This window comes from Anomalospiza imberbis, chromosome 15 (genome assembly GCF_031753505.1).
Source record: "Anomalospiza imberbis isolate Cuckoo-Finch-1a 21T00152 chromosome 15, ASM3175350v1, whole genome shotgun sequence".
Lineage (NCBI taxonomy): Eukaryota > Metazoa > Chordata > Aves > Passeriformes > Viduidae > Anomalospiza > Anomalospiza imberbis.
The window spans coordinates 8,556,582-8,580,046 of NC_089695.1; the positions used below are offsets into that span (position 1 = coordinate 8,556,582).

At 42.4% G+C, this 23,465-nt stretch overlaps 1 protein-coding gene across 4 annotated transcripts in view; it reads right to left on the reverse strand.

Annotated features, from left to right (window-relative positions):
* Positions 1-23,465, reverse strand: part of FSTL4 (follistatin like 4) — a 213,532-nt gene that overhangs the window by 97,144 nt on the left and 92,923 nt on the right. For all 4 annotated transcript variants that reach the window (XM_068205733.1, XM_068205731.1, XM_068205732.1 and 1 more), the window contains one exon: positions 2,566-2,756. In XM_068205733.1, the coding sequence (XP_068061834.1) occupies positions 2,566-2,756 (191 nt within the window). The remainder of the gene's footprint in view (positions 1-2,565; positions 2,757-23,465) is intronic.

Genomic DNA, 23,465 nt, shown 5'->3' on the forward strand with positions numbered 1-23,465 from the left:
TTATGAATCTGACTTTAAAATACATTCAAGATTTAAATGGAAATAACATTCCAATTACCACCATTGTTAATAGCCTTATATATCCACGGTTGCAAAACTACATGGCAATTTCACTGTTGGGTCCAGAGGGAAAATAATGGAGAGGGTCTACCAGCAGACAGGAGGCAAACCAGCTCTAAATAGAAGGGGATGGGCCATCTGTTGCCATTGTTTTGCTCAAAGCAATTCTGTGGTGGAGAGCACACACATGGGTGCTGAGTCAATGAAGGACGATCCCCCCTGGAGAGACTCTCCTTTGGGGTGAATCCCTCTGCAATGAGCCTCCTAAAGATCCATTTCCAGGTCTTAAAAATCCCTTTTTATTGCAGCAGTGCAAGTTACCTGCCTTGAGCTTTTGCTTGCAGACAAAGTTATAGTGCTCGAGAGACTATTTTTATTTTAAATAAAACAAAGCAAAGGCACAGCACCAGCTCATCCAGCAGTCAGAGGGAACAAGATCTCACTGCATCACATTCAGCTCAGCTTCCTCTGCCCATGGGCAATGAAATTCTCATCTCTGGGGGAAATTTAAAGTGGCAGAGAGCTTCAAAATAGAGGCCTAATGCAAATCAATTACAAATCTACCTAAGAAAAAGGTAAGAATAGTTCTGTTAAGGCTATAGCCCGGGTAATTAAAAATTGCTCATTACTTAAAAAAATGTCCCTTGAAACCTGGGATAAACTGGTCGTGTAAGAGCACATAAAAATCATCTTGTTAAACAGAAAAATAAAAAATTGGCATGCTACAAATAAACTGTGAATCCTGCTGCTGTGAGATCCCAGAGCTGCCCACAGATGTGTCCCCAGCCTGGCTGGGACTCAGCCATGCTGCCACCAAGGGGCCCAAGACCAGAGCCACTCAGCTCAGGATGAAAAGCACTCATGGCTTATCTAAACTGTGCATTAATAGGCATTATTTTGTCTTTTGAGAGGTGATCTCACCGTCACCTCAGCCATGCTGGTAGCCAGATTGCATGGAGAAGGGTTGGGTGAGAGGGCTCCTGGCTGAGGCTGAACTTATTCTGGCCCATCAAACTAGTGGGCTCCAGATGTTCAGGTACATTTACTGATTTTGATAACAGTGAGAATAATTGAAATAAGAGTAGCCAATGTCTGTGCTTGCACCTGGGAGAGAGACCTGGGCTCCAGGCACATCTGCAAACAAAGCCCAGAGGAACTCTGAGGCAGACCTTACAGCATTGCCTGAGCTCCTTTGCAATAACAATTGCTTGCAGGCTGCCAAACCTTCATTTCCATGAGAGTTTTAAAATCCCAATAAAATAAGTTTCATGTAAAAAGCAAAAAAAATTGGAGAGTAGAACAGACACCTAGATGCCACTATGTAAAAGCTGGCTTTGAATTCAGACAGAAGTGTTTTCTTATAGCTACCATGTCTTGATGAAAAAATCATTGCCTTCAGAGGAAATATTGCATATATTCATAGCCCTGAGATCTAAGGGAATTTATGCTGACACTTTGCATGGTGTGGAAAGGATCAAGCATCCTGTCAACAGCCTGAGGACTAAAATGCAGCACAAAGTGTCCCAGGGAGGAGCCAGCTCATGCCTGCAACATGCTCTGTGTTCCCTGGGAAGTAAAAGTGCAGATGAGAACTCAAGGGTGAACTTACTCTGAACAACCTGGCCTAGTGGCAGGTGTCCCTGCCCACAGCAGGGGGTGGAATGAGATCAGCTTTAAGGTCCCTTCCCACGCAAACCATTCCATAATTCTATGAAGGAACAGCTTTGGAAACTGGAATAGGTCCCAGACAGGACTGGCTTCCAAAGGGCTCTTACAAGGCATTTGCTTCTAATTCTTCTCATGGATGACATAATGAATGGAAAATATATTTTGCAGGACTGTTTTCCCAGGTCTGCATGTGCAAAGAACAAGTTGAGGACACAGAGTACCCAGATCGAGTGCCCAGGATGGCTGTTTGGTTCACTTTACCAAAGAGATGAATTCCAACACCACAGCACACCTGAAATTAGAAATAATAGTTTTTTCAAGCTCTTACCTTTTCTATCAATTTCTGCTAATCCACATTTCACCATCTGTCCAGGGATTTTAGGACAATATACCTGTTGAAAAACATCCCAACTTTGCTGTCACATTACTCTATGCTAATGCACAGTCCAGAAGGCAGGGAGAAGAATTGAGAGATTGCTGCCTAACTTACATGTACCTAAAAAATCTAAATTGATTCTCCCCAAGCTGTCTAACTAGAAATACTTCAGAAGATGTCAGTTAGCAGAGCAAGGATCATTATTTATTTTGAGGAGAATGGACGGGGCTGGAAAACTGCCATGTTTTTTGTTTGGAGATGAGCTTCAAATGTTTGAGACAACACTGACTCCTGGGAGATGCAGAGAGAGACTCACTGTGTTAGATTCTCCTCCTTTACTTGCTGCTGACTGGACAGGTACAAATGACCATTCCCAACTGAGTGCTGCTGTGTTACATTCAATTCACACTTTGAATGAAAATCCACTTCATAATTCCATTCTCACTGAACAATAAACCTACCTGAGCCAGTTCAGAGCTGCTGAGATGCCCATCACTGTTCAGATCCAAGTGCTTAAACAGCTCTTCAATTAGGAAGCGCTTCTGGGCTACCCTGTCCTTGGCCAGGCTGCTGGGCGGGCTCTGCCGGCGAGCCTGCAGGTCCAGCAGGATGCTCTTGAGCCGGCTGTAGTCTGCCATTGTGCAGCTGTCCCCTGAGAGACAAGACAGCATTACTGGATGTGCATTTACCTCGATCTTTTCAAAGGACTGAGGTCCTAAAAGGAAAAATTAGGCACATATATCTGCATATTCAGCTCCACTCAGCTCTGCACTTGAGGAGCTCCTGTAGTCATTTTGTATTAGCTGGCAGATTTTCTAAATCCTGCTGTCAGAGATACTCTCCAGCATGTTACCTTCCAGATTTTATAGGGCTTCAGTTACAGACTGCCACATTCAGTTTTGTAACTCCCACAAATATTAAATTTGCTCCATAGAGCATTTTTTTTTCTATATGAATAAATTTATCCCATAAAGTAAAAAATAAACCTGGGGAAGCTGATGTTTAGAAAGTTCCACTAATGTAACTGGTACCTCAGACTGTCACCCTATGTCAAACTGATCTCAAGGAATCCTCAGAGGCAGCCTGGAGTGGGAGAAGGCCAGAGGAAGGACAGTGAGGAGTGCAGGGCTGTGGAGAGTCCCTGCAGCTGTGGTGTCACTAGTGCCCGCTCTCAGCACCCCGCTGCAGTCTGAAATAAACACTGTCCTGTCCCTGACCAGGAAAAAAGGTTATTATCAGGGAAAAGCCCTCAAGCTATTCTCCCTGAAGTGACTCTGGCTTGGCTGAAGAAATCAGATTGAACCCTCCTGACCCTGAAAGCTCACGCTGTGCCTGCAGCATCCAGTTCTCCCACAGCTCTTCCCCTCCTCAAGGAAATGCATCCACATGCCCAAAGTGGTACAAGATATTATGACCCTTTTCTGCTCATTTGTTGGCTGGCAGAGCTCAGCAGAATGAGAAATGGCAGCTGTCCTTTTGTGCAAATCTGTTTTCTTTAGTGCAGAGCACAGTGGCTGGTGCCTTGCAGGAGCCTTGGAGCAGACCCTGGTGCACCCTCAGGCTCCAGCTGTCCCACACTCTGTGGGTATCAACTATACCCCACCAACAGCATCAACACGTTCAGCTGTTCTCCTCAGATATCCTTATGTCTATAATGTAACCTCCCTATAATGTAAATAGCCTTACCCTCTGCAATACTGGGTTTAAAACAAACCTTTTCTCTTAAATCCCATCACCGATCCTATTGGATTAAATCTAAGATTTAATCTTAAATCTAAGAGAACATGGTCCCACCTCAGTTTAAGGGACAATACCCTTGTAGATCAGCTCCCCAAAGACTCTAAACATTATTCCTCTGGAAAATAACAGAAGACTCTGGCACAGTGACAACTAATGCTCCTGTCCCTTTCTTGCTGAGCTGCAACATTTTGGACCTCTTGGCCCCACTCCAACTGAAACCAAATTAAAATTCCAGGTGGGAAGCACTTCTCTGATAGCAAACCCATCTACTGTCAAGGGTTTTTTTCACCCTTCATATTTTGTGCTCACAACTTCAAAAGCATTATGACCTGAGAAAGGTGAGAGAGGACACAGAGCTGAACATGTACTCACCAGTCAGGTGAGTGCCCTCCTGCTACATGAACAAGAACTGCAAGCAAGGCTTATTTCCTACCCTGAACTCTGTCCCATCTAGTTTGGAGAGTTTCTGGCTGCTCAGGGATATTAAGCAGCTGATAAATTTTTCCTTCCCTCTAAACAACCTTCAAAAAGCACCGAGTCCCACTTGGGATCAGTCTTGTTTTACAGAAAAAAACAAGGTTATTCAGCTACTATTAGATGTGTTTATTATTCTTGACTTCTTTATTTCCAGCCATGTCATTTGATGGTTTGTGAAGGCAGTATATATTTTTTTTTATTCAATCACCAGCTTATTTAAAAGAAAACCTAATTACTGTATCCATTTAATCAAGATATTCTGTTGTATATACTGTTTTACCTACTGCAATAATATTTTTTCTCTTAGCTGGAATTTTATTTTCAACCAAAAGTTAATCCCAGAAATGTATCTAGGGCTAATGAGGATAGGGAAAGTGATTTAATTTTCTTCCACTTCTGTTTCTGCTTTGTGGTTTCCATTAGTGAGCACCAGCAGTGCTACAGGCAATGTACATGGTGACACCTGGGTGGGCTGACCCACTTACCTTGTGCTCCCCACAGGGACAGGCCAAAGCAGTTCTTACTTTACACCCTCCAGGTTTGTTTTCAGCAGCTGGGACTTCTTTTTGTAGACATTTGCTGTTACCTGGGTAAGGTTTTCGCAGCCTTCCTCCCTCAGCACTAACCAAAGTTCACATCTAGATGGGACTTTTTCACACTCCCAGGGATGGGGACTCCACCACGATCCTGGGCTGGATGGAGTCAATCCAAAAGAATTTTTTTCTAATCCTCAACCTAAGAGTCCCCTGGTACAACTTGAAGCCATTTCATCTCATCCTGTCATTTACATTTACATCCTGTCATTGGGAGTAGAGATTGACCCTCTCTTGGCTACAACTTTCTTTCAAGTTTCTTTCATAGAGAGGGAGAAAGTCCCCCTGGGCCTCCTTTCCTCAGGCTGAACCCCCCAGTTCCCTCAAGCATGGTGTGAGCCAGGAGACAGCGATCTCCTTTCACTGAATTACAACTCTCCTGGATTCTTCCATGCTCAGGAAACAAAGCCACCACAAAACTGCTTTTCTTGAAAAACTACACTGATCTGGGCTGCAAGCCAGCCCAAGGTAAATGTACCCATTTATCTTGGGAGGGGGGGGAGGGTCACATTACCTTGGGGGTCACAGCCATGCTGCAGCTTCCAGGCAAGTGTGATGGGCACTAAGAGTGAAATAAAGGAAAGCACAGAAGGACAGAGCTGGTGACAGCCGCTGGCAGCAATTCCCAAAACCTGCTATAAGCTCCTAATATATTTTCCCCCATCACACTGTTGCTGCGTTCACGGTCATGGATCCAGCAGACCCCCATCCTGCACAGCAGGGTGAGGCCGTGGTGAACACATCAAAGAAAACCAGCAGTAAGACAATTATGTCTCTTATTTAAAAAATAAGTCTAGTTTCACATGTTGCTAACATATGCTGCAGGCAGAAAGTCAGAAGATCCTTCTAGCCCCTGTCAAATCTGGCCCAAAATTTCATTACTTTCACTTCCTTCTGGAGAAAATCACACTCTCCAGCTCTGTTGGAAGTGGATCACAAGTCTCTCTCCACAGTGTGGATGTGACAGACTGCATGGGTCTCACACCTTTGCACGTCTTCCCTGACATCCCAGACATCTGAGGGCTGCAGTGACGCAGAAGCAGTTGGTCAGAGCCCAGCAGTGCTGAGCTGTTTAGCAGCACACAACAAATAAAAGCAATAAAGTTCTGTCCCAGGGTGTGAGATTGATAATCTGCTCCTTTGACTGAACTAAAAGATCAATATAGAAATGCACTACAACTGTAATATATATATGCACAGAAGTATAAGTGTGTAATTTATATACTTATCCTTACTATAGTGGAAGAGCAGAGGGAAAACTTCTCAAGGTCAGTTGAAGTACTTTGACCTGAAACTATAATTTTATACTAAGTCTGGCCAAAGCTCAGAAATTATCTGTGCTTTGGATGTCTGAGCTGATGTGCTGCTGCACAACCCAGACCTAATGCTGTTTATTTCAAACAAAATAAGGCACTTCAGTGACAAGACATGGATGCTGGGAGCGTCCTAGAAAAGACACTGCCTGCTCAGCCAAGTTAATGAGGAGACATATTCAGGCTACTCAAAACATCTGGAAAGTCAGTAGCAAAGACAGCAAGATTCTCCTGCAGCAAAGATCCTTCCCCTCATTTACTAAGCATTATTATTTCATCTTTTAACCTAAGTTCCTTAGAGACTGCTGGCACTGAGCTGGTTTATAGGTCTTGGAGAGCAAAGCTCTGTATTTCCTCTCCTTCCCTCTTGCTCTCTCCTGCTGTCCTGACATCTGTAATCTTCTTACACTGTGCCAAGCAGCTACCAACTTTATCTAGTAAATACTGTCTCTTTAGGCTTCTGCCACCTCTTGTTCTGTTCTTCCAGGTATTACAAATCTGACTGTTAAGCAAAAAGAATGTCAGAAAAGCTGTCTGTGTGCCCTCTCACTTATCCCCACTCTCCTCTCTCTCTGCTGACTGCCACCAGCAGTTTCCTTTGCAACACAAGCTCATCATTAGCAGTTTATCTCATCTCAGGCTGCTCTCCTCGGTAGGTCTTGCTAATGGATGTCTCTCAGCTTGGTTCCCTTGTTAGAGCTTCCCAGGGATTTGGATTCTGGTCACAATTGCAACCTGTGTTGGGAGGTTTAGGTTGGATGTTAGGAGAAGGTTCTTCCCCAGAGGGTGGTTGCACGCAGGAACAGGCTCCCCAGGGAATGGTCACAGCCTGACAGAGCTCGAGGAGCATTTGGACAATGCTCTCAGGCACATGGTGGGACTTCTGGGGTTACTCTGTGCAGAGCCAGGAGCTGGACTTGATGATCCTTGTGGGTTCCTTCTAACTCAGGATTTTGTGATTCTATGATTTTAGCTGACCACCACTGCTCTTCAGAGATGGGTTTTGAAGTGCTCCTTCCCTGCCCGGTTTCTAAACATCAGAAATGCCACCACATGTGTGCCAGGTGCCTCTGTGGTACTGCCAGCTGACCCCTTGTGTGTACTCAGGCACCATCCCCACCACACAGCTGGAGAGCCAACACACAGAGAGACACTCAAATTCTGGATGAGCTAAAATTGCTATTCTGTCATGCCCTAAACTGATTCTTCACTTCTAGTCCATTATTTCCCTCCCCATGCTGGGGAAGATCTCCAAAGAAATAAGCCCTTCTTATTAGTTTAGAGCATTTTCAAACCCAGTGAAGCCTGGAACTGTTTGAATGGAAAAAAAAAAAAAAAAAAAAAAAAAAAAAAAGAGACAGGGAAAGAAAAACAGTAAGACGGAACAAGAGTAAAAGACAAATCCAGCATATGAAGGTCTGATTGCTAAAATGTGGCAAATAACTGTCAAATTTCTGCTCATTCCAAGCAATGCTGCTTCTTGCTCTGTTTTGCAACAGCTATGTAATTCATCCTGTTTAGCACTTCTGCATGCTTTGGCAGATAAAATATTGATCAGCCTGCCAAGGAACACAGAATGCCATTATGTTTTTATGTCAGAACTCAGTAATGATATACATTTATCAAGAGCATCCTCCCTGTGAAAGGTCAGTGGTGAATGTAGCTAAATTGTGATGACAGATCATTAATCCAGCTCCCTCAATAATCATCCTCTTTAAAAATTTTACTCCTGGTTTCTGTGAATTGCTGCAGGTTTTTACACTTGGATCCCACAGCAATCTTCAACCCAGTTCTGAGTAAAAGCAGATAACAGAGGAACAGCAAGGCTGGAGATGAAAGTGTCCTTCAAAGGAATGCAGGGTACAAAATAAAAATAAACTGAGAAAGTGAAGAGCTTCTTTTGATGGGGAAACTAATCTCCCAGTGAAATATTACCATGCAAGGTGCCTTACAATATAATGATTACTCAAAATGTCAGTACTTCTTTAAATATCAAAAATGATCTGATAACACCCATGGAGCACCAATCTCTGAGACCTTGGTGTGCAGATCACCTGACAGCAGATGTGAGCCTGAACACACACAGAAGTCTTTAGGGGATTTGAGTCCCACTGGCTCCTGAGCTATTTTTCAGCAAAACTACACGGGCTGTGAGAATGGCAGGTGGCACCTGAGGCTCATCCCTAAAATCTGTGAGAGAAGCTGTGCAGCCATTAGCATCCAGGCTAAGTATAAGAGTGTGTGATTATCAAGAAACACACAACACAGCATACAAAGAGATTCAAACTTCTTGTGACCCTTCAAAAACTCTCCATAAGTATCCCCTGAGTGGCATCTCCATACAGCTGGAGCAGGAGTACCTAGTCCATATGCTCTCTGATCTGGGCTCCAGCCCTTGAAAATCTGCAACTGTGCTGCTACTCCCAACACAAGATTAGACTCAGCATATTATCACTGCAGGTGAGCTAGGACATAACAACCCAGCAGCCCACGCAGAGCTGCCAGCCCCATTTGGCTCCCACACCCCACCATCACCTGCCTGAAATCCACCCACCACGGCAGGACAGTGCTCCTGCTCACTGTCCCGGTGGGGAAGGATCACAACAGCCCAGTACAAATAACCCACCACTGAAGGGGGGACTCCAGTGGCACTAATTTTCTAGGCAACCCTTCAGCACCACCATATGTGGCAATAAAGAGCAGTTTGGAGCAGGCTGAAAAGTGTCATTTCTAAGGCAGGAGGCATTGGGGGTGTCATTTTATTTGAAAGAACCTCTCAGACCATGCTGACTATTTTCAGCTGTTCCTCTGGCAGTTTTCAAGCTCCAGGAAGAAATTCAGTGCAGGAGATGAGAGCACTAAGATTTGTTTTCTCATCTGTATCTATAGGGCAAAAAAGATATAGTTACTGAAAAGAACATTTCTAGACAAAATTAAAGGGGTTGGAGAAAAGTTCTGTTTTCAAAACAGCCCTTTCCCAGTGTTTTACTCAGGTTTTATCTGGCATTGTTAGAAAGATCAGAAAATGACTAAACTAAGATGTTATGAATTTATTTCTGAGTGTGCCATTGATGGCAAAATTCCTCATCAGCACCAGCCTGTTTTCCTACATACAAAATGAAAGTGTTGGCTGAACAGTGGAAATGTGGTCCCAAAAGCACAGACTGCTGAACCTGAGTGAGACATCATGTGAACTCTTTACCCCAATGATCTGTTGCATTACGGCCTCTTTGACTCGACAGAACAAGTTTACATGGGGACAGGAAAATTAAAGATGACTTCAGTTCTTCAGGGGTCTCCTTGAAAATCCTCATTCTGCCATGCAAATTTTTTACCTGTCTCTTTCTATCTATCTTCCTCTTCCTTTAATTGCTTGTTTCTGCACATGCATGGAGAGTTTGGCTGGACTTTCCTTCCAATTTTTCTGTGTGGTTGGAAAACAGAAAATAACTGCTTTTATCAACAATTTACATAGACAGACTCCTCTGAGCAGGTGCAGCTGCAGGAGGATAACATCAAGAAACCTTTTTGGAATTGACAATTTCTTCCAATTTAGAGATATCTGTGAGTTTTGAATCTTCCCAACTCTGATTTTTATAGGCTGTTAATACTACAGGTTGGATATTAGGAAAAAAATCTCTATTGAAAGAGTAGTTAAACCTTGGAAGAGGCTGCTCAGGGAAGAGGCAGAGTCATCATCCCTGAAAGAGTTCAAAAAATGAGCAGATGTAGCACTTTGCAATGGGATAGTGGTAATGGGGCTACCTGGCTGAAGGTTGAACTTTATGGTCTTAGAGGTCTTTTCCAGCCTTCATGATTCCATGATTCCATGCAAGGTCTGAGCAAACCAATTTAGGATGAAGAGAAATTAACCCAAATCTTAATATATAAACATCTGTGATAACAGCCACTTAACTTCTGATCATTCAGAGAAAGCTTCCTATAAAACACCAGGCTGTGTTCTGCAGCAATTACACTGCACGTAACCCCACTGCAGTGTTCCTGTAACACCTGATAACAACACAGGGAGTGTTCTGCTGCCTCCAAACATCACTGAAGACCATCTCTGTGCACAGAGGAAGCCACACACCACAGATGTGACATTTAGGCAATGATGCTAATTACATCCTGTTCCCTCACAGCATTACCTGCCTGCCTCCTTTACACACAGCCAAGCTCCTCAAAGGCTGAGTACCTGTTTTATTCCTGAGTTGAATTTACAGGTTAAGTGAAACTCTGGTTCAGTTCCCGCTAAGAGGAGCAGATGTTTAACATTGTGCAAATTCATGAACATCCTTCAGTTGCCTCTGCTGAAAAAATTCAATTAACAATAAAAATCCAAACTAACTTGCTTATCTTAGGGATGTGTTTCAGCTAATAAGATGTGCATTTATCAGGTATCCATATATAATTTAGCAGCAACTGGGAGCTCACCAAATTTATCACAGAAATGGAATGGAATATATGCCATGAAGTAGATACTATTAAACAATAGACATTTACAACCTGGAAGAGTTAAAGCTTGCCTCACTGTATATTTGTTTCAATATTTCATTTTATTACAAGAAAAAGCACCCATCTATTACTCTGTGAGTTTTAAAATATATATTAAAAACTTACAGCATAAGAATATTAATTCCCAGTTCTATAAACAAAAACTATTCCTACCTTAAACAATTACCTTCCAAACTGCATAAAGCTAAATGAATCGTATGTCTCAGCCCCAAATGCACAGAAAGAGGTGGATGAATTTGCAGCCTTTCTTGGGAAGCCCAAGAATTACAACTTGGTTTGCCAAGTCCAAAGGCAAGTTCTAGATTTGTGTCCTGCCTGGAAGGGAGCAGGAGCAGCTCCAGGGAGGGAGGCAGGAGGAAGCCTGCAGGTGGGAAAACACACGATAAACGTAATTTATCAAGTGCCTATCACCACCTAGGCAGTGTGCCACAGATTTATAGATTTTTAAAGCCAAGAGGGATTATGTGCACACGCTGACCTCCTGCACCAAGTTCAACAAGATTTTCCCTGCAGCAGCTCCATAATTTGTTTGCTCTATAGCACACCATCCAGGAAGGCTTCCAGCCCTAATTTAAGCATCAGAGCAATTTTTCAAATGATTATTTAGTCTCAGTGGGCAAACATATTTTATTTTTAATTTGTTTAGCTTCAATTTCCATCCACTGAAATTTGTTACACATATATCTGGTATGTCAAACTTTAAGTCTCATATTCCACGTCACCTTCCCAGGTCTGCTCTGCTGTTGTGCTCATCTCATGTTATACCTGTCCCCTCCGAGGAGCTGTGGGATACAATGGCTCTCACTAAGGCAGCTCACATTCTGAATGACTAGGTTTTCTCTCTTTTCTGGGAATTTTATCCTTCTGTGGTTGGCAACAAAATGGCTGTGGCCATGTTTCCAAGAACCTTTGGCTTCTAGTCAGCAGTGGGTGGCTTTTCCAAAATTCATTGCCCACCCCCTGAGCTGGCTCAGACCCTTCCTGGTACTACAAGGTGATAACTGCACTGCCCACAAAGAGCCCAAACACATTCCCAAGCCAGGGATTTCTAGATGATTTGGTGGATGATTGCTATCATTCCACCAGGACATCTCTCCCAAAGATCCACTTAGACAGCATACCCAACAACTCTTTAGCATAAAGAAGATATAACTAACAGCAATGCCTGGGCTGGGAAAGCCCAAAAGCAAAAAAGGCTATTCTGATTATATTTGCTACCTGCTGAGTATTAGCTGCTATTTTTGTGTTAAAAAATTAAAAATTATTGTCAAATCCCAGGAAGAACAAATTATTGTACTTCTTTCCCAGAGGGAAGAAACAATGCCATGAACATCAGTGCAGATGAAATAACACCACGCAGTCAAGGCAAGCAACTCATAACTCCTATATCGCTTGTCTCAACTATTAGGTGAGTGTAAATATAACAGAAATCCTGAGTGAATTATGCATGAGCCCTATGCTGAAAACTGTCTGTTTCTAATGATTAATTTACTCAAAACACAGCCCACTCTGCTGTAAAGCTATTGCTCCACACAGAGACGTGATCTTACACACACACTCTCACACACTCAACTCTCTGTGACTGTTGTGTACTCTCTCTAAATTATATTTTGTCTTCAAATTGTATTGTTCTGGTTTTAAATGCTATTGAGCTAAATTAGTGATGCTGCATCCTAAGGTGCAGACAGGGGAAGAGGGGAGCAGGAGAGGAAAATGTTCCTTAGGCAGGTCTTTTAACAAAACCAACAAAAATAGCTTAAGAATGCCTAATTACTTAAGATCCCAAAACAAACAGCATAATGAATTGCTTCAGTGATTGAGAACCACTATATTGAAAGAGTCTGGGAAGACAGTGAGATTTTTTTATAAAGGGTAAGAAAGAGAAGAAAGTAAGACAAGAGAGGCGACTGGGCAGGTGCAAGGTGGGTGCTGGGGATTCTCAATCTGACCCATAAGGGATACAGCATAATACTGCTTTCCAATATGGAAAAGAAACAAAACAACTAACAAAAAGATAAAAAAAACCTATTTGTGAAAAGACACATTCCCAGATAGTAACAGCTGAACACTCCTGAAAACAGGGGTGTTCTCTATAAATCCAGGCTTGAATTTCTGTTTCATCACTTCAGCAAATCAAAGGTAATTAAAGGCAAACCTACTGTGTATGACTATGTATGACATCTCCTTTTGTGTGATTTGTACTTCCTGGGGTCAAATCATCCTTCCCAGAGCCCTGATGCTGCACGTGCTTCTCCATGGCAGCACAATGGGACACTCCAGGAACCTCCACACTCAGTCTGTACAGAGTGGTAAAACTAAACACTCTGCTTTTGGCAAGAATTAACTAGATGGTACTAATTTTACATATTTCCTTGTTCTTTTGCTGTAAGGATGGTTAGATTACAGGTTTCTTTCCACGGGCTGAACCTCTGGGCCACCAGCAATGGCAGGAAGGCTCTGATCAGCATGGTTTCATTGTGATGGGCCATGAAGGAATATTTGGAAGACAGCTGTAGGTCAGCAGGGAATTTTAGGGTGTTGGGAGCAGTCTGTATGGATCTACAGACTTCCCCCTGTCCATGTCTGTCCAATCCATTTAAGGGCTCTGAGATAAGGTTCTCAAAGTGCTTTCAGAGAGCCCCTGGCATGGGTTTAAAGCCTCGAGTGCTGCCAAAACACAAACAGCAAAATAAACACGGCACAACGGATCTGCCGGGACCCTTCTATCTGTACACACAGCAGCATCAGATGCTGTGTCAGTGATGGATTACAGCCTCCATACAGAGGCAGCAAAAGCAGGAGATGGACAAGAAGTTAAGAGCTATCACCCTTGGCATGATGCACATTGCCACAGACAGGGGAAAACCCAAACCAAATACATCAAGAAGAGGAGTTGTTTGAAAGACAGGAATATCTTTTGCAATGTATCTGCAGTGAGCACCAGTTTACACCTGATACTGTGCTTTAGCTTAATTCTCCACATCTGAGATTGCTATTTTTAAACGAAGGGAATTAACCTGTCAGACTATTATATATTTGGGGAGCGGTGCTTTGTTACCACTGAAGCCAAATCTTCCTGAGCAATCTGCTGAACAGAAATAAATAAATAAGGTCTTTCTGGCCATTTGAAGTGCCTGAAACCATATATGATGAAACACCTGTCATCATGAACTGGAAGAGCTAATTAATGTACAGATTAGCTTCACTCACTCTTCACTTCAGCAGTTATGTGAGGAAGAGTCTCGGTCCATCTGAGTGTGCAGGAAGCCAGGCGTGCCTGTCACTGCAGCCAACACTTATTCTTCATTTCTGTATGGAAAATGTCTTCAGTACTTTAATGCAGACACCCTTTAATTTAAAGTAACTAAACCAAAGAGGCTTTTGTTAGATAAACAGGATGTTTGCTCATTGTGCCTGCTTAAGTTGGTGATGCTACGCAAGCTTCAGTTTGACATTTTACAAACCTCTACCTTATTCCTATTAGAGAAAGCAAAATTGTCTGGATTCCTCTGGGAAGTAACCAACGCTCACTTTTTTATGGCTGACTGGTACATCTATCAAATACTTCTAGATAGCAAATGTGTTATTTGGAAGCTTTAATAAACGTTAAAGTCCTCTGGCACTAATGTAAATTTTGCTGATTCTGTTCTGCTCTGAAACACCTTTCCAAACAATTCACTGGCTCTGCTGTCAGAAGGAATGCTTCACTATCACTCAGTGCTTGAGATTTCATGAATCTGACTCCCTGGTAAAGGTATTTTTCATTTTTACTGTCTTATGGTGTCTTATCTGTATGAAGTATACACAGGAAAAGTGGCCAGCAATGTGTACTGCAAAGGCTACCGTGCAACATCCTTGGTGAAGGATGCAGCCAAGAACCTTTTCTTTCTTTTTCTTGGCTATTTGTGTGCACAGTTTTTCTCTGATACCTTCTTGGTATCAAACTTCTATCTTGGTATCTTACTTCTATCACAAGACCACAAGATCTGCCACAGGACAGCTTAGTCCTCTATCACAGAGTTTTTAAAGCAATTCTGAGCCCATTGCCTATGGTTAACTGTACTCTCAAGAACATCCCCACTCAGAAGGTGTGTGATGTTTACAACAGGGAGAGCAGAGAGTATGTGCACACAGGGAAGCAGTTCTCATGACATTTTCAATCCAAAAGCAAGAGGAAAACGCCATAATTGTCCCAAAACTGTGTGTCCTTCCACATCCTCAAAGGCATTCAGAGAAATCCTCTGCAAAACCCTGCTGATTTACAGAACTTCCCCACCTTGCACTTGAACTGTGGAGTCTCCCATATCCTCTTGCTGAGCACTAAAGGGCAGCACATGTAATTACAGTAAGCAGGAGTATTTATTATTGTTAAGGACATGTGCAATGGCCTGATAACGATGTGCTGTGCCTGTTGTTCAGATGTCATTAGGAGACCTCTCAGGCATCTCATTAGTAGACCGTAACATACACCCTAAAGGGTGTTACTGCAATTATAAAATGTTAACTTCTGAAGAGGAAAACATGCACAAGGGACAGAAAGTACTTCTAATGGGGAAATAAAGCATTAAAAAGGAGTAAGAAACTTCACACAGAAAACTCTTAAATTAGTCCAGAAACAACAGATTAAAGGGAAACATTTACAACATGCACATGTAGACATGAGAGCCTACCTACTCCTCCAGAACTTAATAAGGTCAAAAGTACTCCATTTAGTAGATAGAAAGGTTTGCAAAATAATAGTTGGATTTTTGTTATTATATTCACACATACGCATATGGCACTCCAAAATCCAACAGAGTCTTCCATTATGGAGAATGAAATCGTGCCACTTAATGACACAATGGCCCAGCTACATAAAGTGATCATTCTTTCCATGTGACAAACAGTGCAGTGAGGACTCCAATGCCTATTGCACCAACCTGCCCAATCAACCAGAGCATTCAACTCAACCTCTGAATACACCTTGACCTGTCTATAAAAGGCAGCTGCAGCATTTACAACTCTGAGGACTCCAACAGAGGGAAAAACCCAAATTCATCTACTCTAACTTCCCATTTACACCACAAACCCACATCACTGCTTCCTGTCCTCTCCCTTCGGAGCCCAGGCAACAGAAACAACAAAATTTGCATTTCTGCTCTAAAACCATGTTATGAACAGCAAATACAGCAGATCAAGCAACAGAATGAATAAATAAAACTTCACCAATGCTACAGGCTGAATTTTGGGGATGAATTCCTCTCGTCTTTCTTTGTGGGATTTCTTTTTAATATTTCCTCTTAAGCACTATAATGATGGATGATGAATGGGACAGTTATCTGAGCACTGGAAGTGCTTTGCTACTGACAAGTCAAATAACCTTTCTGCAGTTCAGGGTACCAGCTCTGGAGTAGATCTGCTGGAGGCCTGTCAAGATAACAATATCCCCACACCAACTGCTGGCAGTGGGATTTTTCATTTTATATGTCACTAAATTGCAGAGGGAAGCTTCTTACCACAGAAATAAGGGGATGAAAACATGTTTTTCGTGAGGATTTTCAGCACTGAGAATGCCATATTCCAGGGTAAAGCATGAATGACAAATCACTGTGTTTTGATCCATGAGAGCACTGCACTGAGAGGGAATTAGCACAGTTTAAGACCTGGGACAAAGGGAGCAATGGCCCCAAGGGAGCTGCCTGTCCAGGCACAGCACAGCTGGGCTGGCACTTCTGTCCCTGTCTTGCAGGGTTGGAGCTGATGCTCTGCCTCAACAGGCTCCCTCTGGACCCCCCTAAAGAAAGGGGCTCCCCAAATTTCCATCTCTCATATGGATGAGAAATGCCTGCCCCACGGCAATACATTCCCAGCACCAGAGAGAGTTTGGGGGGCAGAAAATAAAGAGGGAAGATGAATGCACATCTCTACATTATCCAAAAAAAGGAGTTTAAGCCATTTACAGGACAGCCTTCAAACCCTTTTCCATCTTAACCCCTTCCTGCCCAAATGACACTGCAGCAGACCCCCAACTATGAATTTGTTTCACATCCCAGGAAATCTTTTCATTTCATCCTCTGCTCCACATTTATACCACTCAATATTTATATCAAATGCATTAACTATAACACAAGTGACAGATCCAAACATTGCATCCTTTGGCTCCCAGGGCTCTGATGAACTGACATGGCTTCATGCCCTTACACTCACAGTAACCCTAAAGTGTCACAAGGGTCTGGGCTTATTACCATCTTACAGCCAATCTTCATTGCCACCAATTCCACCTAGCTGTGTTCAAACAGCCCCAGACCCAAATGAAACTCAAACCCCTGGAGAGGATAAAACTCTGAGGTTTATTACAGTGGAGATTAAAATTCAATATTGCAGCAGAACAAGCTGTTAAAATGCTGCACAGCTTTAGCTGCTCTGTGCTCAAAGAAGCAGTTAAATAACAGTAAGTTGGGTGATAGAGTTTTATTGACATAAATTCTATTTGTTGAGGGCTCTGAAGGAAGAACTGACACTTACACCTTGAACTTACAGAAACTGGGTACCCAAAGTGATTTCCTTTCTTTTTCAGGAGACAAATGCAGCTCAACCTGCAGCACGAGGCACGAATCAGTCACTGCATTGCTGGCATTACAATGAGAGCAAAGGTCTGGATACCGAGTGCTCTGAGGAAGTGATGCAGTCAAGTTTTATGTAAGGAAGCCCTTCCCTCTTGGCAGGTTCTGTAAGGTAACAAGGCTTGTTGATAACACACTGGTTTTCTCAGTGAAAACCTTCCCATATCATCTGGCTCTCTTGCTAGCACACCCTGCAAAGTCTCAATGATAATGAGAATCATATCAGTTCATACATGGTCTTGCACAAATGCTTTTCTCCTTGTCTCTAGCACAAAGAAATGAGTGAAACCACATAAAAAAAATTAGTGAAAGTTCCTGATCTGGAGGGTGAGCCAAGGAATTTAATGCTGGGCCAGTCCCTTAGTCATGTCAGGTCTTTCTCATACACCATGTGGTTTTGTGATGTACAAATTAAGATGTATCATTCTAGATTTCTTCTGCTAAGCTGCTTGAAATGTGACAAAAGAAAAAATAAAAATCAGTGTTCAAGCCTTAATTAAAATTTAGCCAAACCACGTGGATGTGATGAAATCAACTTACACACCATTGCCCCCCATCAACTTACAGCCCTGCCCAGCTTTTATGCATCTCAAAACCACAGGAGGTAATCAAAACAGCACCAAAAGTTTCCCATGTCTTTATCACTTTTCCATTAAAGGAAATGAAAGTTAACATATTCATGCTGCAATTACAGGGTGATCACATTTTTCTCCCCTTTGCCCTTTTTGCAGAAGATTGCTCCCATTGTCCTCACCTCAATTTTACCACAAGGGAATATCACTGAGTTTGCTGAACATAGTCTTCATTTGCAGCACAGAAAAGATGACTGGAATCAAGATCTGTGTTTGTTTATTTATTTCAAGATCTCTTTCCCACAGCCAATAAAAACTCACTCACTCACTCCATTTTCTGTATTTAATTTCCAACCCATGTTAAATACAAGTTTGGTAATTTCATCTCTCTGGGCTGGAATGACCTCCGTAAGAAAAACAACACAACATTCAGAACAACCATTATTTGATAGCTTTGTCTGCATCCACATCAACAGAATGAAAACAAATTAACCATTCCCTCTGTTGGCTGATGCCCTCTGATAAGCAGGGGCTAGTCACATTAATGAGACAAAACTCCCAGCTCAAACTTCTCCAAGCAACTAAAGTAACCTCTTGAATTTTGTTCTTTTTTATACAATGGCAGCCAAATATCTGAAAACTTTAAAAACTAATATTCTGAATTTTTATGCTTCATATGCTAGAATTTGTAAAACCACAAAATGTTTTGAGCTGCAATCACTGAAGTAGAAAATATATCTATGGCTGTCAGATAAATTTGATTTCAGCTGTGAAAAAAATATATTGCTATCTCACATAAAGCAGTATCCTGGCATTCCAAATATACCAGCCATGAGCCCCTTGGTCTGATTCGTATTTCAAAGATATTGCAAGTGACCCATACATGAAATGTGATGGTGGTATTTGTGAGTAGATTTGTAGCAGCAGTGTAAACCCATTGACTTTTACAAAAAAGAAATAGAAAGATTACACATCTGGATCTCTGCTAAGGGGTGCAGAAGGTCACCAGCAACGCCACTTCTGCAGTCGGAGATGTTTGTACCCCAGACACAGTGAGAAATTACAGAAATGCATTCCCCACAGCAGTTCCCCTGCACATCACTGTGCCCACCACTTCTCACCTCTCACATCCATGGAAAACAAACACACACCAAGGCCCTGAGCAAACCAGCAAATGTCAGAGGAGCAGCATCTTTAATAATACTCATTAAAATCTGATCATTGTTTCCTATGACACACAAAGAACCCAGACTGTTCTCTGGCTGTGCCACTCCACAGGTCACCTTTTCCCATGTCTTTGAGAATCTTATTTAATCCTTTTGACTTCCAGTTCATTCACTCCCTTCTGAAAGAATCTGCTGTTCCCTCCATACACCCAGACCTGAGGAAACTGTTATAGGAAACCTTGGGCATTTGAAGCTTTAGAAGGAGCCAGTCCCAGAGCCTTCCAAACCCTTCCCTGGGAAGCCATGCATGGCCTCCTCCTGCTAATGAACAGCCTTTCCCTGCAAGGCTTTATCAGGATCTTTTGTGTCAGGAGCTTTGTGGCATATTATGGCATAATTGCTTTCTTACTGATATTCAAATGTAAAAACTTTAATTCATTACATCTTACAAAAGAATTCAATTTTCATGTCAGGTAGAAGATCTCCATGGTGTTTCAGGTTCCCTGCCCATGGCAGGGGGTTGGAATGAGATGATCTTTAAGGTCCCTTCCAATCCAAACCATTCTGTGATTCTTTGATTCCAGGTTAAAATACATTTTAAGGAAGCTAAGCCTGAACTTAAAAAACCCAAACAAACAAACAAACAAAAACATTATTAGCAACCAGAGAGATACAGAAATAAATCTGTTTCCCCAGTTTTAATTTATTAACTCCTCAAAAGCCATTTAGGAAGGCTTTATCTGAGAAGGGGTCATGCTCCACGAGCACATTTTCCATGAACACATATTTGTAATTGAGGGAGGTGTAGTTAACACGCATTTGGCTAATGCCTCATTCCATGGTACCTCCCTCCCCACATGCTCCCTTGGCTGCTCCTCTGCGAGGGAGGGATGCAATGAATACCTCAGGTAAAAACCAAATAGCACCGTTCAAGATGGTGATAATGGCACATTTAAAACAACACCTGGCAGAAGTACCTGCAGATGGGACTGAGTCATAAATACTGCAGCTACAGAATTTCCTTCAAGGAGTGGAATGCTGACAAAGTACAACTGCAGCAGCCTTGGCACTAAGAAGGTTGACAAATCGGGACACTCTCTAAGGAAGGATGTCACCAGCAACATCCTCCATCATTCCACCATGATGGCACTGCTGTGAGACAGTGTCAAGCCTTGTGGAGGCTGCGTTAGTAAATAAAAAATGGGAGCAGTCCTCAGCATTGAGCATGAAACTAATCCCTTGGCTCCAAAGTCATCAGCTATTGCTTATCTGCATGTCAGCTTTTCTAATACACTGCCTATAAGCTTGAAAATATCCCAAATCTGTATCAAGAGGTAGGGGGAGAAGGAGTTCTCCTGTTAAAGGAGCACCTTTTAATAGTGCTTTTTCACAGCCATTAGGAAACTGCCTTGCACTATGAGACTGCAGATGAAGGTTTTGACTATAAAACTTACAAAAATGAAATGAGCTGCATCTCTTTGATGGAACCTGGAACATACATTGATCTATATGGCTGGGATTATTTTTATTCCTTCCAAGTTTAAATATAAAGCGTAACTAAACATCACTCAAACACACATCTTGATTCTGACCATGAAGACATTAAATTCCATTATTCCTCCTATCCACTAAAGCCAGAACTGAGGCTGGAGAGCATAATGACCTAGAAACTCGGGAATTCTTTAAACTCTCCTGACCTTGGTGTCAGCACACGGCCCCAAATTCAACCATCTCAGCAGGGCATGCATATTATGATAATACCTTTATATACATTTATGTACATAATGCACACACAGTGCAGCAATAGTAGGGCCCAACTCTCCATGGGTCTCAGACAGCAGGACACAGGGGAGCTGCTTGCTGGCAAATTCAGCACTGGCAGCCTTATGGTCAAAAATTGTGCCCTAAACTGTGTCAGTCAGGTCCCTACAGGAGTGAAGCTTGGGACATATGTCTGCTTTTGCAAGTGAATATCCACTGCATGGGAAAGCTTACACTCTCAGAAAAACCCATTCCAGATTAGAAAATAAAAATTCTAGGAATGGAACTGTACTGCTTTTCATGTAATGCTGTATTACAAGGGAAATACTAGTATTTTCTGCAGGAAGAAAAAGCATCTAATGAGTTAGAACCAACAGCTTTCAAAACATCCCCAGCACCTGGTTTGGACTTGTTTGCTTCATTATTTTCTTTCCCTTTGCAATGTTTAAATGGTGTTCTTTAGCAAGGATCCATCCCTTTCAGCTCATTCAAGCACGTGGCTCTACTCATGCCATGGAGAGATAGTCACATTGTCACCCTTCTAGCCTTAAACTCTCCTAACCTGAATGCTGGCAATACCTGGAAATGGATGTCTTGGCAGGAGAACTATTTATGTTTGACACTTGCTTTAAATGCAGAGCCAAAAGAGATTTCCTTTCATTAAAATATATAATTAGAGATTCTTTTTAAACATTGGGGAAAAAATCCTGTCTTGTTTTAGATGAAGAGTTTCTGCTTCTTTGACTTGAAACAAAAAGCATCTGTTTTGGCAATCTCCCACCACAATCATACATCAGCTGTTAAAAACATCTTCAAAGGCACAAAATTAAATGAAACACATCTGGAGCCAATTTGGACACGTATTTGTTTTCTAAACAGTATTAAATTCAAATCAGGATCTTGAAATGGTAATATAAGCACATCAAAGTCAATAGAAATAATGAGAAATGGCCTTATTCATACCATGATTACTGTCTGTATATTCTTACCAAAATACTGGTGATTGTAACTCCTAAGTAACTTAATAGAGCAAACAGATCACAGAATGAGACTGAAATTAAAACTAAATATAAAGGCAAGTCCTTCAGTGACTCTATCCAGCCTGCTTGCAAGAGTGGCAATACTTCAACGTCCACCCAAGTCACGGCTACTTGGAGCAGACAGAAAACATCCTTTACTTCTATAAAATCTATAGGTTATTGATTCCTCTTTAGTGCAATTATTCAGACACAGCAAACATGCTAGCCTGTAAAAGGCAGTCTGTAGAGCTGTGTTTGCAATCACAAGCTATATTCTCTGCATAGTCTCTAAAACATACAGTAGGTTTTTATTTGATACTGAGCACAGCACAAAGGCAACAGCTCAGCATGTGATGCCTGTCAGTGTCACCATTCCCACCTCTGATACCCAAGTAAGCAGGCATGCACATTGCCCCAGATCAATTCCACCCCTCTCCACCACCCTCCTCAACACTGCTCAACAGGCTCATGTGCTGAGGATGAGAGGATGTGATCGGGGCCACAACATGGCACTGGGACCCACCACCACATTCATGTCCACATACACAGCCCCTGTCTCTCCCAGCTTGAGCCTTGGGTTATCTTCAAATCATCAGGACCTTCTCAGAGAGCTGCCTTTGGTTTTAGATGGTCATTATTTTTTGGAGTGGAAAAAGCACACCTCATGGGTTGAGTCAGTCCTGATGGTTGAAGAGAAAGGTGTGATGCTGTCAAGTGCCCTTTCAAGGTGTTGGAGATGTGGAAAGCATAAAACAAATCAAAATATCCCCCAGTAAAAAACCCTTTCCTGTGATGATGGCTCCTAATGAGGTTCAGAGCCAGCCATGGTGCCAAGCACGGTAGAGCGAAACTTTCTCTCTCACAGTCCCCAGATCACACTGGGCTGGCTGAGAAATAAATAGAGATGACACAAGTTCACAATTTGGTCTGCAGAAAACAGCATCGATAAAACAACAGGACCATCAAGAAGGGCAAAACTGCAGGTAAGGCAACAAAGTTTTGGAAAACATGGTTGGGAGTATAGAATGAAACACGACAGAAGTAACTAATATTGCCAGCAATGCTCTCTAGTGGCTGGATGCTTCCTGCAGCGCTTTTCCCCACTGCTTACAAATAATACATTAAATTAACAGAAGAAGAAAAAGACACAGTTCAATTAAGTGTAATTAATCCAGGCAGTTCAGACACATAGGGATTCTGGTGATTTGTGTGGGCCAAGACAGACATTTCCCAGCCCAGTAGGTGCAATAAAATTTATCAAAAAAAAAAAAAAAAAGCTGCAGTCTTGCAGGGTAACAAACTTCCAGCAGCGCTCCTATGGAGACTTTTTCCTCCCAGTTATTCCCAGGGACATTGGGCTTTCCCTGATGCCACCAGCCACCATGAAAAGGTAGACTATCCCCCTGACCTGGCCCAGTATCCATCCCCCTCTGTTGCTGGCACATTTGTGCTAGAGCAGAGGGTTTTACAGATGCCAGAAATGAAAAAAAGCAAGATCAGGAGGATCTAGTCCACACACTAAAAACTCTTCAGACAAGTCTGCTGTTCTTCCACCTTTATTTCCAATTCAGGAGCCTCTCTTTTATAGGGACAATGAATAAGG